This window comes from Rhincodon typus, chromosome 9 (assembly GCF_021869965.1).
Source record: "Rhincodon typus isolate 14 chromosome 9, sRhiTyp1.1, whole genome shotgun sequence".
Taxonomy (NCBI): Eukaryota; Metazoa; Chordata; class Chondrichthyes; order Orectolobiformes; family Rhincodontidae; genus Rhincodon; species Rhincodon typus.
The window spans coordinates 406,326-422,822 of NC_063340.1; the positions used below are offsets into that span (position 1 = coordinate 406,326).

Consider the following 16,497-nt stretch of genomic DNA (forward strand, 5'->3'; position numbering starts at 1 on the left):
TTTATTAATAGCCTGCTTCGTGGAGTGCCATGCTTCCAGGAATTCTCGTGCTTGTCTCTGCCTAGCCTGTCCCAGGATCTTGGTGTTGTCCCAGTCAAAGTCATGGTACTCACTCATCTCAATCCACATGGACAAGGAGAACTATGACTTCGACTGGGACAACACCAAGATCCTGGGACAGGCTAGGCAGAGACAAGCACGAGAATTCCTGGAAGCATGGCACTCCACGAAGCAGGCTATTAATAAACACATTGAACTCGACCCCATATACATTCCACTACGGAGGAAACCCGGAAGTGAGGCAATCCATCGCAACGGGCCCCAGAGTTTAAAAACCAGGCGGGAAAACACACCGACGCTTCATCAGAGGCTGCACTGAGGATGTGACCAAGCACGGTAACGAAACGTCTGCGGAACAACAAACTAGCTCGGCGAGCCAACCAACCTCAATCTACTAAAGACTTAAACTTATTCAACTGAAGAGCACACAACTGTCTGGAAATGAAAATTCAAAGGATTCACAATCCATTGAGTGAAGAAATTTTTCCTCATCTCAGTCCTAAATGACCAACCCCTTATCCTCAGTCTGTGCCTCAGTGTTCCAAATTCCTCAGCCACAGGATATGTCATGGTAGCAGTGACAGACATGTGACTCAAGCCAGAGCAGGACAGGATACATAACATCCTAAGTTATAATGTTTTTAGTAGGAAAAGGGTAAGTAGAGAAGGACCTGTAGCAGTCTTGGTCAAAAAAGTCACACAGCACTTGAATAAGATGCAGCTATTGAATTGGAATCTATATGGTCGGAGGTGAGAAACAGGAAGTGAGCGGTGACCTTGTTGGGAATTTATTACAGACATCAAGATAGTGGGAAGTAGAAAACAGCATTTGTAGGCAAATTATTAAAACCTGCAGGACAAGTACAGTTGTGACAGTTGGTGATGTTGATTAGGGAAGACTGGGAAAAATATAGAGTACGAGGAACAGAAAGGGAGAAATTCCTGCATGCATGCAGAACTTTCTGGAACAGTATATTTCCAGTCCTACCAGGAAGGAAGCTGTGCTGGATCTGATCGTAGGAAATGAGGCAGACAAAGTGGAGAATGTCAGAATTGGGGAACATTTGGGAAATAGCGATCATTACATAATAAAGTTCAATATTCAGCTGGAAAAGGATTTTTTTAAAAATCAGTCAAGCGTCAAAATCCCAGATTAGAAAAACGCAGATTTTAGGGATCTAAAAGTTGAAATGGACCAGGTAGCTTGGAAAGGCAGTTTGGTGGCTATAACAGTGGTTAAAATAATGGAAGACTGTAAAATAGAGATGAATAGGGTGCATACCCATGAGAAGTTAATACGGGATATCCAAAACTAGAGTGCCCTTGATGACATAGGATATTAATGAGAAAATAAGGTGGAAAAAGGAGGCATATGATGCATACAGGAATCATAACAGCAATAGAAATCAGGAGTAGTATCTCACAAGCAGGAAAGAGGCTAAGGTTGGAATAATGAAGGCTAAGAGAAGCATGAGGAAAGGATAAAAAAAACAGAAGTTGCTGGAAAAGCTCAGCAGGTCTGGCAGCATCTGTAAAGTAAAATCAGAGTTAACGTTTCAGGTCCGGTGACCCTTTCTTGGAACTGGCGGAAAGGATGGCAAATTAAAAAAAATTGACATATTAATAAGGATAAAGTGGGGCCCATAAAGAACAATCAGGATAAACTGCTCACAGAAGAAAAGGGTATGGGAGAGGTACAATGTTGCTGTCTTTACCAAATTAAAAATGATGACAATGGCCCAATTGAAAATGTGGGTACTGAGCAACTTAGCAGTATAGTGATAGATAAATAAGCGGTATTAAAAAGGCTGGCAGCAATCCAGGTAGAGAAGTCAGCAGGCACAGATAGGAACGCATCTGAGATTACTAAGAGAAGTAAGGGAGCAAATCATAGAGCCTTTTACAGAAATTTTCCAGGCACCTGTGAACACAGTGTTAATCCCAGCGGACTGGAGGGTTGCAAATGTGACACTGTTCTTTTAAGAAAGGGTCAAAGGATAATCCAGGAAGCTACAGACCTGTCAGCCTGAAATCAATACTGGGAAAACTGAAGGACTCCATTATACGGGATCAGATAAATACACACTTAGAGAAAAATAAGTTAATACTAGACAGTCAACATGGCTTTGTCAAGGACAGGTCATGTCTGGCAAATTTAACTGAGTTATTTAATGGTGTGACACAGGACATCCATGAGGGTAACATGTTGTATATTTGGACTTTCAGAAAGCATTTGATACAACGCCACATGGCAGGCTGGTTAGAAAACAAGAAATTCTTGGGATCGATGGATCCTTGGCAGCATGGGTTAGAAGTCGGCTAAAAGATATGAACTGAGGGTAGGTATAGATGGACATTTCTCAGACTGGAGTTTCAAAGTGGTGTTCCCCAGAGATCAGTGTTGAAACTTGCTTTTTTTGTTTAGTAGAAACAATTTGGAAATGGGTGTGGAGGGCAAAATCTCTAAATTTGCCAACAATACTAAGGAAGTGACTTCAGAGAGACATTAACAAGTTGACCCAAAGGATACAGGCAATATGGCAAATGAATTCCAATGCACATAAATATGAGGTAATGCATTTTGGAAGAAATAACATGGAGAGACAAAGCAGGGTCAATGGTAGACCTTTCAGGAGAGTATAGGAGCAGAGGAAACTTGGGGTTCAAGTGCATAGTTTTCTGATGGTGGCCAGACAAATTGAAACAGTTGTTAAGAAGGCTTACAGGATCATGGAGGCATAGGGTATAAAAGATAGGAAGTGATGCTATATCTCTACAAATCATTGGTCAGACCACATTCGGAGTATTGTGTTCAGTTCAGTTCTGGACACCTTAATTAAGGAATGACATTAAAGCCATGCAGAGAATGCAATGGAGATTTAGCAGAATGATACCAAGAATTAGGGACTGTAGATGCAAAGGAAGATTAGAGAAATTGGGCTTATTCTCCTTGGAGCAGAAAAACTTAACAGGTGACCTTATGAGATGTTCAAAATTATGAGAAATTTTAAAAGGGTAAAGAAAAATATTCTGTTTCCACTATTTGGTACGTCAGTAAGTACTGTCACAATTTCAAGACTGTCAATATGAGAGGTAGGAGTGAGATGAGGGAAAATTTCTTCACTCATAGTTGTTAGGATTTGGAATGCGCTATCTGGGAGACTGGTGGAGGCTGATTCCAGAGGACGTTTCAATAAAGATCTGGATATACTGTTGAAGGTGATTAATTTAGAGAACTACGGAGATAGGGCTGGAGAATGGGAGTGGTTAGGTAGCTCTCTCGGGACGCAGTACAGACATGCTGGGCCAAATGGCTTCCTTCTGTAGTGGGAAATTCCTTGATTCTAAGGTTCTATCCTCTCAGTGTCAACACTGTCAAACCCCTTCAGCACTAAAACAGCTTTTTGCCTGATTACTTCACAATGTATTGGTACAGGAAACTGTAACAAAAGCATTCTACATACTCACCCTTCAGACTAACTTTGCAAACTCTTTTTCTTAATTCACTCATGTGACATGGAACATGGGCTTCGCTGGCTGGCCAGCATATACTGCCCATCCCTAGTTGCCCTTGAGAAGGTGGTGGCAAGTTGCCTTCTTGAACTGCTGTAGTTCACATGCTGTAGGTTGACACACAATGCCCTTAGGAAGTCAATTCCAGGATACTAATCCTATCACACTGAAGGAATGGCAATATATTTTCAAATCAGGATGGTGCGTTACTTGGAGGGCAACTTGCATGTGGTGGTTTTCCCATGTATCTGCTGCCCTTGTCCTTCTAGATGGAAGTGGCTGAGTGCTAGAAGGTGCTGACTAAGAATCTTTGGTGAATTTCTGTAGTGCATCTTGTAAATGATACACAATGCTGCTACAAGCTTCTTGAGTATTGTTGGAGCTGCATTCACCCAGGCAAATGGAAAGTACATCACACTCCTGACATGTGCCTTATAGATGGTGGACAGGCTTTGAGGAATCAGGTGGTGAGTTTCTTGCTGCAGTATACCTGGCCTCTGACCCGCTCTTGTAGCCACTGCGCTAATGTAGTAAGTCCAGTTGAGTCTCTGGTCAATGGTAATCCCCAGGATGTTGATAGCGGGGAAATTCAGTGATGGTAACACCATTGAATGTCAAGGGTACACTGGTTAGATTGTCTCTTATTGGTGATGGTCATAGCCTGGCATTTATGTGGCACAAATGTTACTTGCTGCTTGTCAGCCCAAGCCCAGATACTGTCCAAATCTTGCTGCTTTTAAACATGGACTGCTTAGGTACCCAAGTTGTCACAGACGATACTGAACATTGTGCAATCATCGGCGAACATCCCCCCTTCTGAGCTTATAATGAAGGGAAGGTCATTGATGAAGTAGCTGAAGTTGGTTGGGCCTAGGACACTACTATGATGAACTCCTGCAGAGGGATATCCTGGAGCTGAGATGACTGACCACCATCAACCAGGCCTATCTTCCTTTGTGTCAGATATGACTCCAGCCAACAGAGAGTTGGCCCCCCGATACTCATTGATTCCAGTTTTGCCAGGGCTCCTTGATGCCAGACACAGTCAAACGTGACCATGATGTCAAGAGCTGTCATACTTAGCTCAAATTCAGCTCTTTTGTCCATATTTGAAACAAGCTGTAATGAGGTCAGGAGCTGAGTGGCCCTGGCGGAACCCAAACTGGGTGTCACTGAGCAGGTTATTGCTGAGCAGGTGCTGCTTGATAGCACTTTTGATGACACCTTCCATCACTTTACTGATGATCGAGAATAGACCGATGGGGCGATAATTGGCAAGGTTGCATTTGTACTGCTTTTTACGTACAGGACATAACTGGGCAATTTTCCACATTGTAGGGTCGATACCAGTGTTATAACTGTACTGGAACAGCTTGGCTAGGAGAGCGGCAAGCTCTGGAGCACAAGCCTTCAGTGCTATTGCTGGAATATTGTCAGGGCCCATTGCCTTTGCACTCCAGTCCAGTCTATAAGAAGGTTAAAGCCTCTTCCCCAACCCTCAACATTCTCTTTATAACCTGCTGCATTTATTGTTTAGTGTTCTATCCACTATGTAGTCTTTAACTTTACTATTTTACCGCTATTCTTTGTACATACGCTATTAGCGGATGCACAATTAAAATCTGAACTTGCTGTTCCGCTCTGCTTGCCTCCATCCAAATTTTAATGCTGCTCTACAGCCTCAACTTTGCTCTTTAGATTTCTAAATCACCTTTCACCTGATCCCATTTCTCTCATTTAATTTACAGCAATATCCACAGTATTAATTACAACAAATGTTAGCTGTAATTTATTTTGTTTCTTTCTAGCAAAGATTTAGCCATCTTAGAGTACAAGACTAAAGCAGGATACTCCTGGATACACATACAGTATCTGTATATACCTCATGAACGTGAAACTGTTCCTTCACCTCCTCAACATCAGAGGATATGTCATCTTGCATATGAAGCGTGTCCTCAGCTGACAATAGCCATGTTAGAACGTCCTCCAAAACTGCCTGATAACCATCCAAGTCCACATCCATCTCGGGCACTGTACTAGAAGTTTCAGCCTGAGAGTCGAGGGTCTCCTTTTCAGAGGTTACATTCTAATCAAAGAAGAAGAATCCTTTACACATTCATGTTTACTTATCCATAAGTTAAGAACTTTGGAACATCTAAATTATCATCTGGCCCACGGGGGTTGTTCCAAACTGGGATCTCCAAGTCCTTTAGTTTAGCAGACTATATTGGTGTGTACACAATGCTGCTTCAAAGCCCACAAATAACTTACAGATATTTCAAGTCACAACCGTAAACAGATTCCGGCACTCTGAATTAGAAATACATATACACAGAGCAATCAAACAACTTCAGTCTCTGAAAGCTCAGACAGGGCAAAACGGAAACAAATCAGTGGAACTGAGTGGTTTGGACTTTAAACATTGACAGCTAAAACTCAGGGGTCACTAGATCTGAAGACTGCCATTGGGCTATCCTGCATTCAAATTTTCATTTATGCTCACTGACTCTCTCCTTTTCTGGTGAAAACTGAAGTGATCTAACAACTTGTAATCAGTCACCTATTTGATACGATGTCCACTAGAATCAAAATTTATAGTTTTCATAATTTTTGTGTCATGGCACTTAAATGCAAAACCAGTGCTTTTCTGGTATGACTTGAATATAACTGAGGATTAGATAAATAGTTAAAAATTACAAGAAATAAAAAAGATTTTTTATTTATAATCTACAATGTACATGGGCTCATATTCAGCAATATTGTACATCTGCCTAACAGCTGTGCATGACGATACAGTGGTAGCCGGATAAGCACAGCAATGTTGAGGTATCATATAAACCAATATTCTAACTCAGCAATACACTAACCTCATCCCACTACTCCTACCAAGTATTACATTAGCCACATGATAACTGGCAGTTCCATACCTGTTGAGGCGCTAAAGGACCCTCTGCACATTCAAATTTGTACTGCCTTGGCAGAGTCTCCACTTCAAGGATGTCCTCCATAGTGACTTGTTGAGGGAGCACCTCAAATAAACAAGTCACGTACATGATGATGGATTTCTTGTCAGGAAGGCAAACAGCAATATCTAGATCAGAAAATAGCATGGATCAGAAACAGAGATCTAGACAAATATCACAGAGATGTAAAATGAAAGTGTAATGTTTATTCAACAATTTTAGGGCTCAAGCACCTTCTCCCATGTCTTTACCCCAACCCCCATGCACCAAGCCTTGTCATCATATGGGCTGCTCCCACAAACAACCTATTGTCAGCTACTAATAGTCCTCATTAGCAGCTATTCATTCTTCCAGGCTGACCTTTACCCAGTCCAAATGCCATTCCAACCAATCCATGCATTTTAAGAGGAACTGCAGGTGGACACACTCCCTACAGACAGAGTTGTTCGGAACATTTGACTTTTCCCTATTTCCCACATCTCACAGTTAGAGCATATCACTCCACTGACTGCCATTATTACCCCTCTTATGACAACTGGATTAAATGAAAAGGAAAGACCTTACCTTACTGTACCTTAATGCTGCTCATCCTCCTTTGCGAAGCCTGACACTCACCAAAGACCTAAACAGCAGCACTTCTGCTGCTGAGCCTCTGCTGTTTCTCAGCCACAACAAATTTTCTCACAGCTCCCTCCCTCTGTTTTTTTTTGGTTCAAGGAGGGAGGGAGGGAAACACTATAGTCATGTAATGCTTGTGACTTCATTATTCTTTGACACTGGGTCCTCCGTGATCCTCTTCCCAATTGTGGCGACAGCCAACTTCTCCCAGGATCCTCCTCTGTCATTTCCAACTACTTCCCTCTGTTGGATGCTTTTACACCTATTGAGCACCAGGTCCTCCACAATCTCCTTCTTAGTGCTGGTGAGCAAGCCAACTTCTACCAAAATCCTCCTCCATCATTTCTCACTGCCACCCGCATCCATCATTTACAAGATACAAGTCAGGAATTGGATGGAATATTTATCACCATCCAGGAAAAAAGCAAAATAAAATTTGTGCCCCATCTACTACTATAAACATTCACTGCCTCTGTTCGTGTTGCACCATCTATCCAGTGTATCCCATATACAAGGTGCACTGCAGCAACTCAGCAAAGCAGATCACCAGTACCTTGTAAGACTGCAGGTCATGCCATCTAAAAGGAGAAGGGGAGCAAATACATGGAAACATCACCATCCACAAGTTCCTCTCCAGTTCACACACCATCATGACTTGGAAATGGGATCATTGCTGCTAGCACAAAATCATGGAATATGCAAGCTAACAGCGGTGCAACCGTACCTGCACCACTCAAACTGCAGCATTTCAAGATAGCAGCTCACTACACTATCTTCCGAAGAATATTTAAACAGATGTACAATAAATGCTGGCTTGCTTGTAACACTATCCCATGAGAGAGTAAAAAAAAGACAACCATCTCAGTTTAACATTGCAAATTGTTCAAGTCTGAAAATAATTAGGCAAGCAATTGGAATAACATAGTTAAGGAATACTGGACTCTAACTAAACCAATCATGAATGAATTCAATCATCAAAAACAGGTCATGCCACAAATGGCTGATGTTACATGCAACTGAGCAATCCATTTCAAAGTTGTGAGAAGCCATGGAGTTGAGGGCATCCAATACAAATTTCAGGCTCCATAGGAGAATCACTTTGTCTTGAGTAATCTTTTCACAATCACCAGGTACAAATCATTAAAGCAACGTTTGATTGGCACAAACAGACAACCAATTTCACAGTATTAAAATTTCAAATTTAACTGGGCTACAACTTATGAAAAGTATCTAAACGTTGTCAGTAAATGCAGACAAAATAACAGTTAAGAAAACCATGTGAACTCATGTACTGACATTGAAAGCAGTCCAGAGAAGGTTCATTAGGCTGATACCAGGTATGAGGGGGATTTTATTATGAGAAAAGATTGACTATGTTGTGCGTGTACTCATTGGAGTTTAGAAAAATGAGAAGTAACCGCCATTCCATTAGTTACAGAACAGCACATTTTGAAGCCAACCAGACTGCGGACTACTAGACAAGGTGCAGTGCAACAAATAGGATTTATTAAAGACCTAATGGTGAAGGTGTCACTGGGTAGCAGTAATCATGATATAATTGAATATTACATTCTGTTAAGGGAGAGAAGAGCCAACCCTAGACTAGTAATTTAACTTTAATAATGGCAATTATGAGGGCACAAAAGCAGAGCTAGCTAAAATGAACCTGCAAATTAGGTTAAGGGATAGGTCAATAGCAATACAGTGACAGGTGTTTAAGGGGATATTTACAATATGCAATATAGATACATCCCAACGAGAAAAAAAAATGGAAGGACCCACAATCCACAATTAACTTTAGAAATTTATGAGAGTATCAAACTTAAAAGATATATAATTGGACAAAGATCTGTGCCAGGTCAGAAGATTTTATAGAGTATAAAAACAGCAAAAAATAAAGACAAAGATCAATAAAGAGGAAAAAATAGAGCAAAAGAGAAAGCTAGCTACAAATATACAAACAAATGAGCTTCTATAAATATTTTTAAAAGAAGAGTTATTAAAGTGAGCTTATTGAAAGGGAGTCTGAAGAATTAACAATGGAGAATAAATAAATGGTAGATGAATTGATCAGGTATTTTGTATGTGTACACTGTAGAGGATTGTAAGTAACATTCCAGAAATAACTATAAATCAGGGAATGGAAAGGAAGGAGGAAGTCAAGAAAATTACTATCACTAGAGAAGTGCTACCAAGCGAATTGTTGGAGTTGCAAGCTGTTATGTCCAAGGTCTTCACAGACTTTATTCTAGCGTCTTAAAGAAAAGGCTAGTGAGATAGTTAATAAGACCATAACAATTAGGAACAGGAGTAGACCAATTGGCCCCTGCAGCCTGCTCCAACATTCATTTGGACCCGAGCTGATCTGACATTCTACACGTCCACGTTCCTGCCTTTTCTCTGTAACCTTTGATTCCCCTCTGCATTAAGAATCTATCTATACTAGCCTTAAATGTACACAAGGATTAGATGCTGGTGTTGGATTGGGGTGGACAAAGTAAAAAGTCACACAATGCTAGGTTATAGTCCAACAGGTTTATTTAAAATCATAAGCTTTTGGAGCACTGCTCCTTTGTCAGATGAAGAAACAGTCCTCCAAAAGCTTGTGATTTTAAATAAACCTATCAGACTATAACCTGGTGCTGTGTGCCAGCTGTCTCTGGCAATGAGTTCCAAAGACAGTCAATGCTCTGATAGAAGAAATTTGTCCTTATCTCAGTCTTAAATTGGTAATATTCATAGCAAAACAGATGTATTGATAACTCAAGTAGAAATGAATAATGATTAGAGAATGACTACAACATGACAAAGCCTCAAACCTGAATGGTCACAGATACATCATGCTTTGGTAGAACCAGAAGCTAGGAAAAGGAGGAGATTAAGTTGGACAATTGTACAGCAGAAAGGAATGACCTTACTTCTAAAAATCAAAGTGCAGAAAATCAGTTTGGATAGACATAAGAAATAGTTGAGCCAGGACTTCACTTAGGGAGCCAACAAAATACTCCCTTAACATCATTGTAGGACAGGATTTACACGAAGAAATTATGTGGGCTTGTGACAATGGTACAGTGACAATCATGGACTATTTTAAATTTTTTATAGATTGGACAAGTCAGATTAGCATAGTTACCTTAGAAGAGGAGGTTGTGGAATGTTTCAGGACAGTTTCTAGGAAGTGTCCAACCAGAGGGCAGGCTATTCTAGATACCGTAATATGCAATGAGAAAGGATTGATGAATAATCTTAGAATAAAGATGTGCCTGGGTAGCAGTGATTATAATAGAATTGAATCTCATATGGTGTTTGAGCGACAGGAGAGTGGGTATAAAGCTGTTTTAACCTTAAACAAGATTATTAAGGTACCAATATAAAACTGGCTATTGTGAAGCAGTAAGTTAGGATAAGGAATAAATCAGTAAAGTTGCTTTTGCAGTCATTTAAAGAAATATTACATAAGACTCAGAAAATATATACTTCAGTGAGAAAGATTCCATACTATGGCTACATCATCCATGGCTAACTAAGGCAGTCAAAGATAGAATTGCACGCTTTTTGTTTCAGTTTGATACTATGAAAATTAGTGGCAAGTCCAACGAAAGGACAGACTATAAAAAAAGCAACGAATGGTTAAAAGGATAGAAAGCAAAGAGAAATTAGAGTACAAGGGAAACCTAGCTAACAATATAAAACCACCAGGCATTGAAAAAGGAAAATGTAGCAAGCACAGCTTCTTTAGAGAGTGTGTGCCTAGGGATTCCATAATGGAAAATCATAAAATGGCAAGTGGATTGAACAAAAACTTTGTGTCAACTTTCACTGTACAGGATACAAATAATATTCCAGAAATAATTGTGATGCAAAAGTTGAAACAGAGGGACGAACTTAAAACAATTACAACCACCAGGAAACGGGTATAGAAAATTATTCAAACTGAAAGCTGATAACTCCCTAACTCCTGATGGATTTCATCCTAGGGTCTTCAAACAAGTGGCTGCCAATATAAAAGATACATTGGTTTTAACTTCCCAATGCTCTCTAGATGCTGGCAAGATTCCATCAGATTGGAAAAAATGCAAATGTAATAATTCTTCTATTCAAGAAAGTAGAGAGACAGAAATTAAACACTACAGTTAGCTTAACCTCTGTTGTAGGGAAAATGCTGGAGCCTGTTAAGATTAAAACAGGGCACCTTGAACACTTTATGCACATCTTCATGGCAGAATCACCATGGTTTTGTAAAAGGGAAATCATGCTTCAATAAGTTCTTTGAGGAAGTAATATGCAACATAAATCAAGTGGAATCTGTGAATGTGGTGTACTTAGCTTTCCAGAAACAGACAATGTGAAAGATCAAAGTCATTACAGAAAGTAAAAGCTCATGGTGAATGGGTAATTTTAGCATGAGAGAAGACTGTATAGCTAACAGGAAACAAAGATAGGCACACATGGATCGTTTCAGATTACAAAATGTAATGAGTGGAATGCCACAAGGATAAGTGCTGGCACCTCAATTATGCACATCTATTTCCATGACTTGGATAAAAGGAACAAATGTACGGTCGCTAAATTTGCTAATGACACAAAGACAGGTGGTAAACTACGTTATAAAGATGGCATAAGGGATCCACAAAGAGGTACAGACGAATTAAGAGAGTAGGTAAAAATTTGGCAGATGGATATAATGTGGGAAAACATGAGGTAGTCCATTTTAGCAGGAAGCATATTATTTGAAAGAAGAGACACGGCAGAAGTCTTGAGATACTGAGGGATCCAGGCATTCTGGATATAGGAACATCAAGTTAGTCAGCAAATTTATTAAGTGATTAGGAAGGCAAATGAATGTTGTCATACATCACAAGAAGAACATAATATAATAGTTGAGATGTTTTACAAAAGTTGTAGAGGGCAAAGCTGAGACCATATTTAGACTATTGTGTGCAGTTTGGGTCTCTTTATTTAAGGAATGGCATCATAGCATTGGAATCAATGGAACAGAATGTATCTAAACATCAGCACAGAGATGATTTTATTGAAATTCAAGATCCTGAGGGGATTTGACAGAATACTGGCGAAAAAGATGGCCTACCTTGTGGGAGAGACCACGACTAGGAACACAGTTTAAAAATAAGGGATTGCATATCTATGTAGAGATGAGTGTGTATGCATGTAAAATCTTCTTCCCAAGAGAATATTTTTAAGGCAGATGTGAGTAGATTCTTGATAACAGAGGAGTCTGGGGGCAACAGGAGTAGGCAGGAGGGTAACGCTGAGGGTACAATTGGCTCAGCCATGATCTTGTTTTGAATGATGGAACAGGGTTTGATGAGTTGAATGCCCTACTCCTGCTCCTAATTTGTTTTCTCATGTAAACCTTCACTGACTTTGTCTGATCATAGCATGTGTTATGGACCAGAACAGACCCCCTCAATATATTTTAAAAAGATAGCTTGACCCTAACTTTTTCTTATTTTAAAGGCAAATGTAACATGCTGTGTTCCAGATACAATTCAACTTGTCAATCTACTTAATGTTGTGCAAAATGCAATTTATTAAAATATTATAGTTAAAATACAACATAAGAAAGAAGAACTTAGAATAACTTAACTGTATTGGAAAACTTAACAGAGTAATTGACACTGTAACTATTACTAATTAACTGCTCTAATATAATAACATCCCATAAACACATCCCTTGGCAAAAAAGGCAAATTCAGGAAATAGATTTGTCTCTCAGGTAACCCAGCAGCAGAGAGAAACCCCAGCTTCTAGGTGTAACCGAAAGAGGGAAAAGATAGTTTCCACTTCTTCAAAACTCTAGCAGCTTCTGCCCTTTTGAGACTCCACAGTAATTGCTTAAAGCTAACCCTAAAACTAAAAAAAAACTAGAAACCCTAGTCTGTGAAAGCTAGCCACACCCAACCAGGCTGCTTCTATTGTTCCAATTTTTAAAAAAAACACAAAGCCTAATAACCACAGACTGCTTGGTACCTCTCATTCAATCTCTCTCTTAAAAGAAACCAGGATGAAATACACTTCTAAAAAAAAACGACATTGTCATATGTTATTTACAATATGTATTTTATTGGCTTCATAAATAATAAAGTCCAGAATTTTCCTACCATGTTCACACTGTGGCAAAATTACTTCCAAGTCGCTGTTCATGCACCTGAGGTGATACATGATAATATCTCAGTAACTACTCTACTCCAGCTCTAAATCTCCCTCCCATGACCCATTACCTCTTTAGCAACTAGGGCAAGATCACAAACACAGCCAGCAAAGGACAAATCCTTTGAAGTAATGCTTAGGCTCACCTATTCACACCATTCAGAATCATTTCATTGCACTTCTGCAATGCAATTGAGCCAGAACTAACACCAAGCAATAGCTAACCTTCAGGGTCCAGAAGTCTTTCTATCTCCAGGTGCTTTTTAGCCAGGTCAAAAGCATGTTCCAGGCGACCCACCGCAGACATTTTCATAACTTTATCCCAGCTGAACAAACCTGGTCTGGAAGAAAGGCACAGTCTCAAAACAATACTTTGCTAAGAAACAAAACGATGCAGGAGAATAGTTTTAAAAGTTACAAATGATCCTGGATTGCCTAGGTCTCAGTGGGAACTGGATCACAAAATACCAGCAGGTCTCCAGGCTCAATTTTTGATCTATTCTCACTTTTGGCCATTGGTGACAAGGAATTGCCACATGAGACAAAGCACCATCACTACTCCCTCACCAGTACAGAATGGCAGGTATGCGTGGATGTCAGGTAACGACAGGCCCAAGTCATCTGGGTCAAATGGCCTAAAGGAACTCACCGATGAGGTGAGCAGAAGATTAACAAACATTCTCAATACTTCTTGCATCCTCTTCTTATACAAATCATACATAATGTTCCATCTGGTGCTGCAGAAACTGAACAGCAGAAAATCCCCACCAATGGCTTCAGCTTACCAATTTAACTGGAGGAAATTTCTGCTCATCAAATACTACAATGTCAGACAAAGAGTCTCATAATTTAGTGAAGGAGTTGAAAGAGATGGCATTAACACACAGCTGAGCGTGGTCAGCAATGTGAAAACAAATGGCATGTCCTTCAGAAGATGTCATCAAGTGGTAGTACAGACAAAGTAATGGCTTTGAAGGTTAACATTTCAACCAGCAATCATTTCCTGTAACATGTAAAATCCTCTAATGCAAGTACCATTTTCTTAAGTTAAAACACATCTAATTTCCCAATTATTGATGAATACCTACTTGTGCCTATGAAGAATGGCATTGAAAGCAAGCCCATCAGCCCAGCTGGTTGTAAAATTCAGAACATTTACTTGTTTGTAAGGTCGGGTCGATTGACGAACCCAACTCAGCAGAATCTTCTCACTGTTTGTCTGCTGCAGATCTGACATTATAGCTTTCATAATATCCTTGACCTGCATGAAAATGATATATGATTAGTCAACTTAAAATAGCTCAAAATGAAGACTAAAGCTAAACTACTTGAATCTCTGGCAGTAGCTACACTATATAATAAAAATAATTGCTCAATCATTAAGTGGACATTCAGTTCTCTTAAGAAGCATCTAATCCATTCTATCAACTACCTGTTAATTCAGGATGATTCAGTCAAGTTTACTTGGACTGCATGAGATGGTAATCATGTCATTCACATGTTGGAGTTATTTGTTAAAATCAATTTTGTACCAATCCTCTAGCTGTAGAAGCTGCAGGAGAACCCTTCAGTAGATGAGCTGTACTGGTAACTGCTTACTCACCTGCCAGTGTAGAATTATACTCCAAATAAGCCCAAGTGTCAGTTTATGATTTCCATCCACAATATCAGTTCCACCAATATTCACCAGCTCCACCTGGGGAAAGGAAGAAAGACAATACAAATTTTTACATCACAACAGAAACTAAAGTCTTTTAAAGATTCGCCAAGTTCTACACTTATTTCAAAAGTCAATCTCAAAGAGCAAAAGCACTGTATCCATTCGCAGTTCATCTCAAAGGAATGTCACTACATTGCATGTCTATAGTTTGCTCATTCCATGCAAGTGCTATGGTATGAAATGAACGCACAAAACATACAATCCCATCCACAACGTAATCAAGCCAAAGTTTTTAATATTTAAGATAATGAGAAAGAGACTTGGGAGTCCTGGCAAAAGATGTCAATAGGAGGTTCCTTCAGTGAAGAGTCATACATAAAGCAAAGAATATGGATGTGGTGTGATTTATCAATTAACTCTATTCTAAAACGTCACAACAGAAGTTCCTCAATGAACAGTGCATCGTTTAGCCACCTTTAGAAGTTTCATTAAGAATTTTTCTAGTTAATAAAATCAGGAATGGAACTATATAATAAATTTCTACAATATTCAATCTGTTCACAATTCTCCCAATAATCAAGCAACCAATGGTATCTAACAGCAAGATCAGGATAACATCCAGGCTTGTCACAAAGGTGTCAGGTATTAACCACCTTGAATCGGCAGAAAGCACAGTTACTTATCAGTTCTTGACCTTCAGTGTAACCAACTTCATCAAGTCCCCCAGCAAATTTTGGGAATCAATATTAATCAAAAAGCCAGTCAAGTTAAAATTGTCACAGAGTGGACCGCTTATAATTCACTGGCCATGGCCGTGATTATGTGCAAGCTTTCAAATGCTAGTCAGAGATGGTGACACAGAACAAGCCAGATAATTATGAATGGAAACTCAAAAGTACTTTAATGTTAAATCTATCATTTACCTATCATCAAATGATTTTGTAAGTTATAAGGTTGCACGTGAATGCATTCCTTAACAAATGGTTTCATATTCAAATCAGAATTAACATTACATTTCTAAAATCTTCACGAGGGCCATTTTATTTCTGAAATACTGTAATTATAATCTATGTCTAAATTTTCTTTTCATTAGGCAATCTTAAAATTTCCTGGTATCTAATACCGCTTTTTTGGAATTACTCCATATTTTCTCTTTATTATGGAAAAGGTACATGCGTCTTGTGAAATCACTGTATGGATTGACACAACGCGCTTGCAGAAAAATAAGGATTTTGTTTCATCAATTAACAAGATCAGATGGAGGAAAAATGTGCAATTTGATCTCAAATCCAAATGATAACTGTTCACTTTTTCCACTTATAGTCCCTGCCAATGATGATAATACTGATCCCAAGTGAGACCTGTCTTGATAAACCATAAGTTTTAATTTCTGTCTTTTACTGAGCTGGAAGTCAATAACTGAGGACCATGGGGCTGTTCTCTCATTAGAGACAGCGAGAGAGCGAGAGAGAGAGAGCGAGAGAGAGCGAGAGAGAGCGAGCGAGCGAGAGA

General features: G+C 39.4%; 1 protein-coding gene across 4 annotated transcripts in view; it reads right to left on the minus strand.

Annotated features, from left to right (window-relative positions):
- Nucleotides 1-15,015, minus strand: part of LOC109917954 (dystrophin-like) — a 333,913-nt gene extending 318,898 nt beyond the window's left edge. For all 4 annotated transcript variants that reach the window (XM_048600638.1, XM_048600639.1, XM_048600636.1 and 1 more), the window contains exons 1-5: nucleotides 14,929-15,015; nucleotides 14,414-14,586; nucleotides 13,551-13,666; nucleotides 6,501-6,664; nucleotides 5,456-5,659 (exon numbers count right to left, since the gene is read on the minus strand). In XM_048600638.1, the coding sequence (XP_048456595.1) occupies nucleotides 5,456-5,659; nucleotides 6,501-6,664; nucleotides 13,551-13,666; nucleotides 14,414-14,574 (645 nt within the window). In that variant the 5' untranslated portion in view covers nucleotides 14,575-14,586; nucleotides 14,929-15,015. The remainder of the gene's footprint in view (nucleotides 1-5,455; nucleotides 5,660-6,500; nucleotides 6,665-13,550; nucleotides 13,667-14,413; nucleotides 14,587-14,928) is intronic.
- Nucleotides 15,016-16,497: the final 1,482 nt, after the last annotated feature.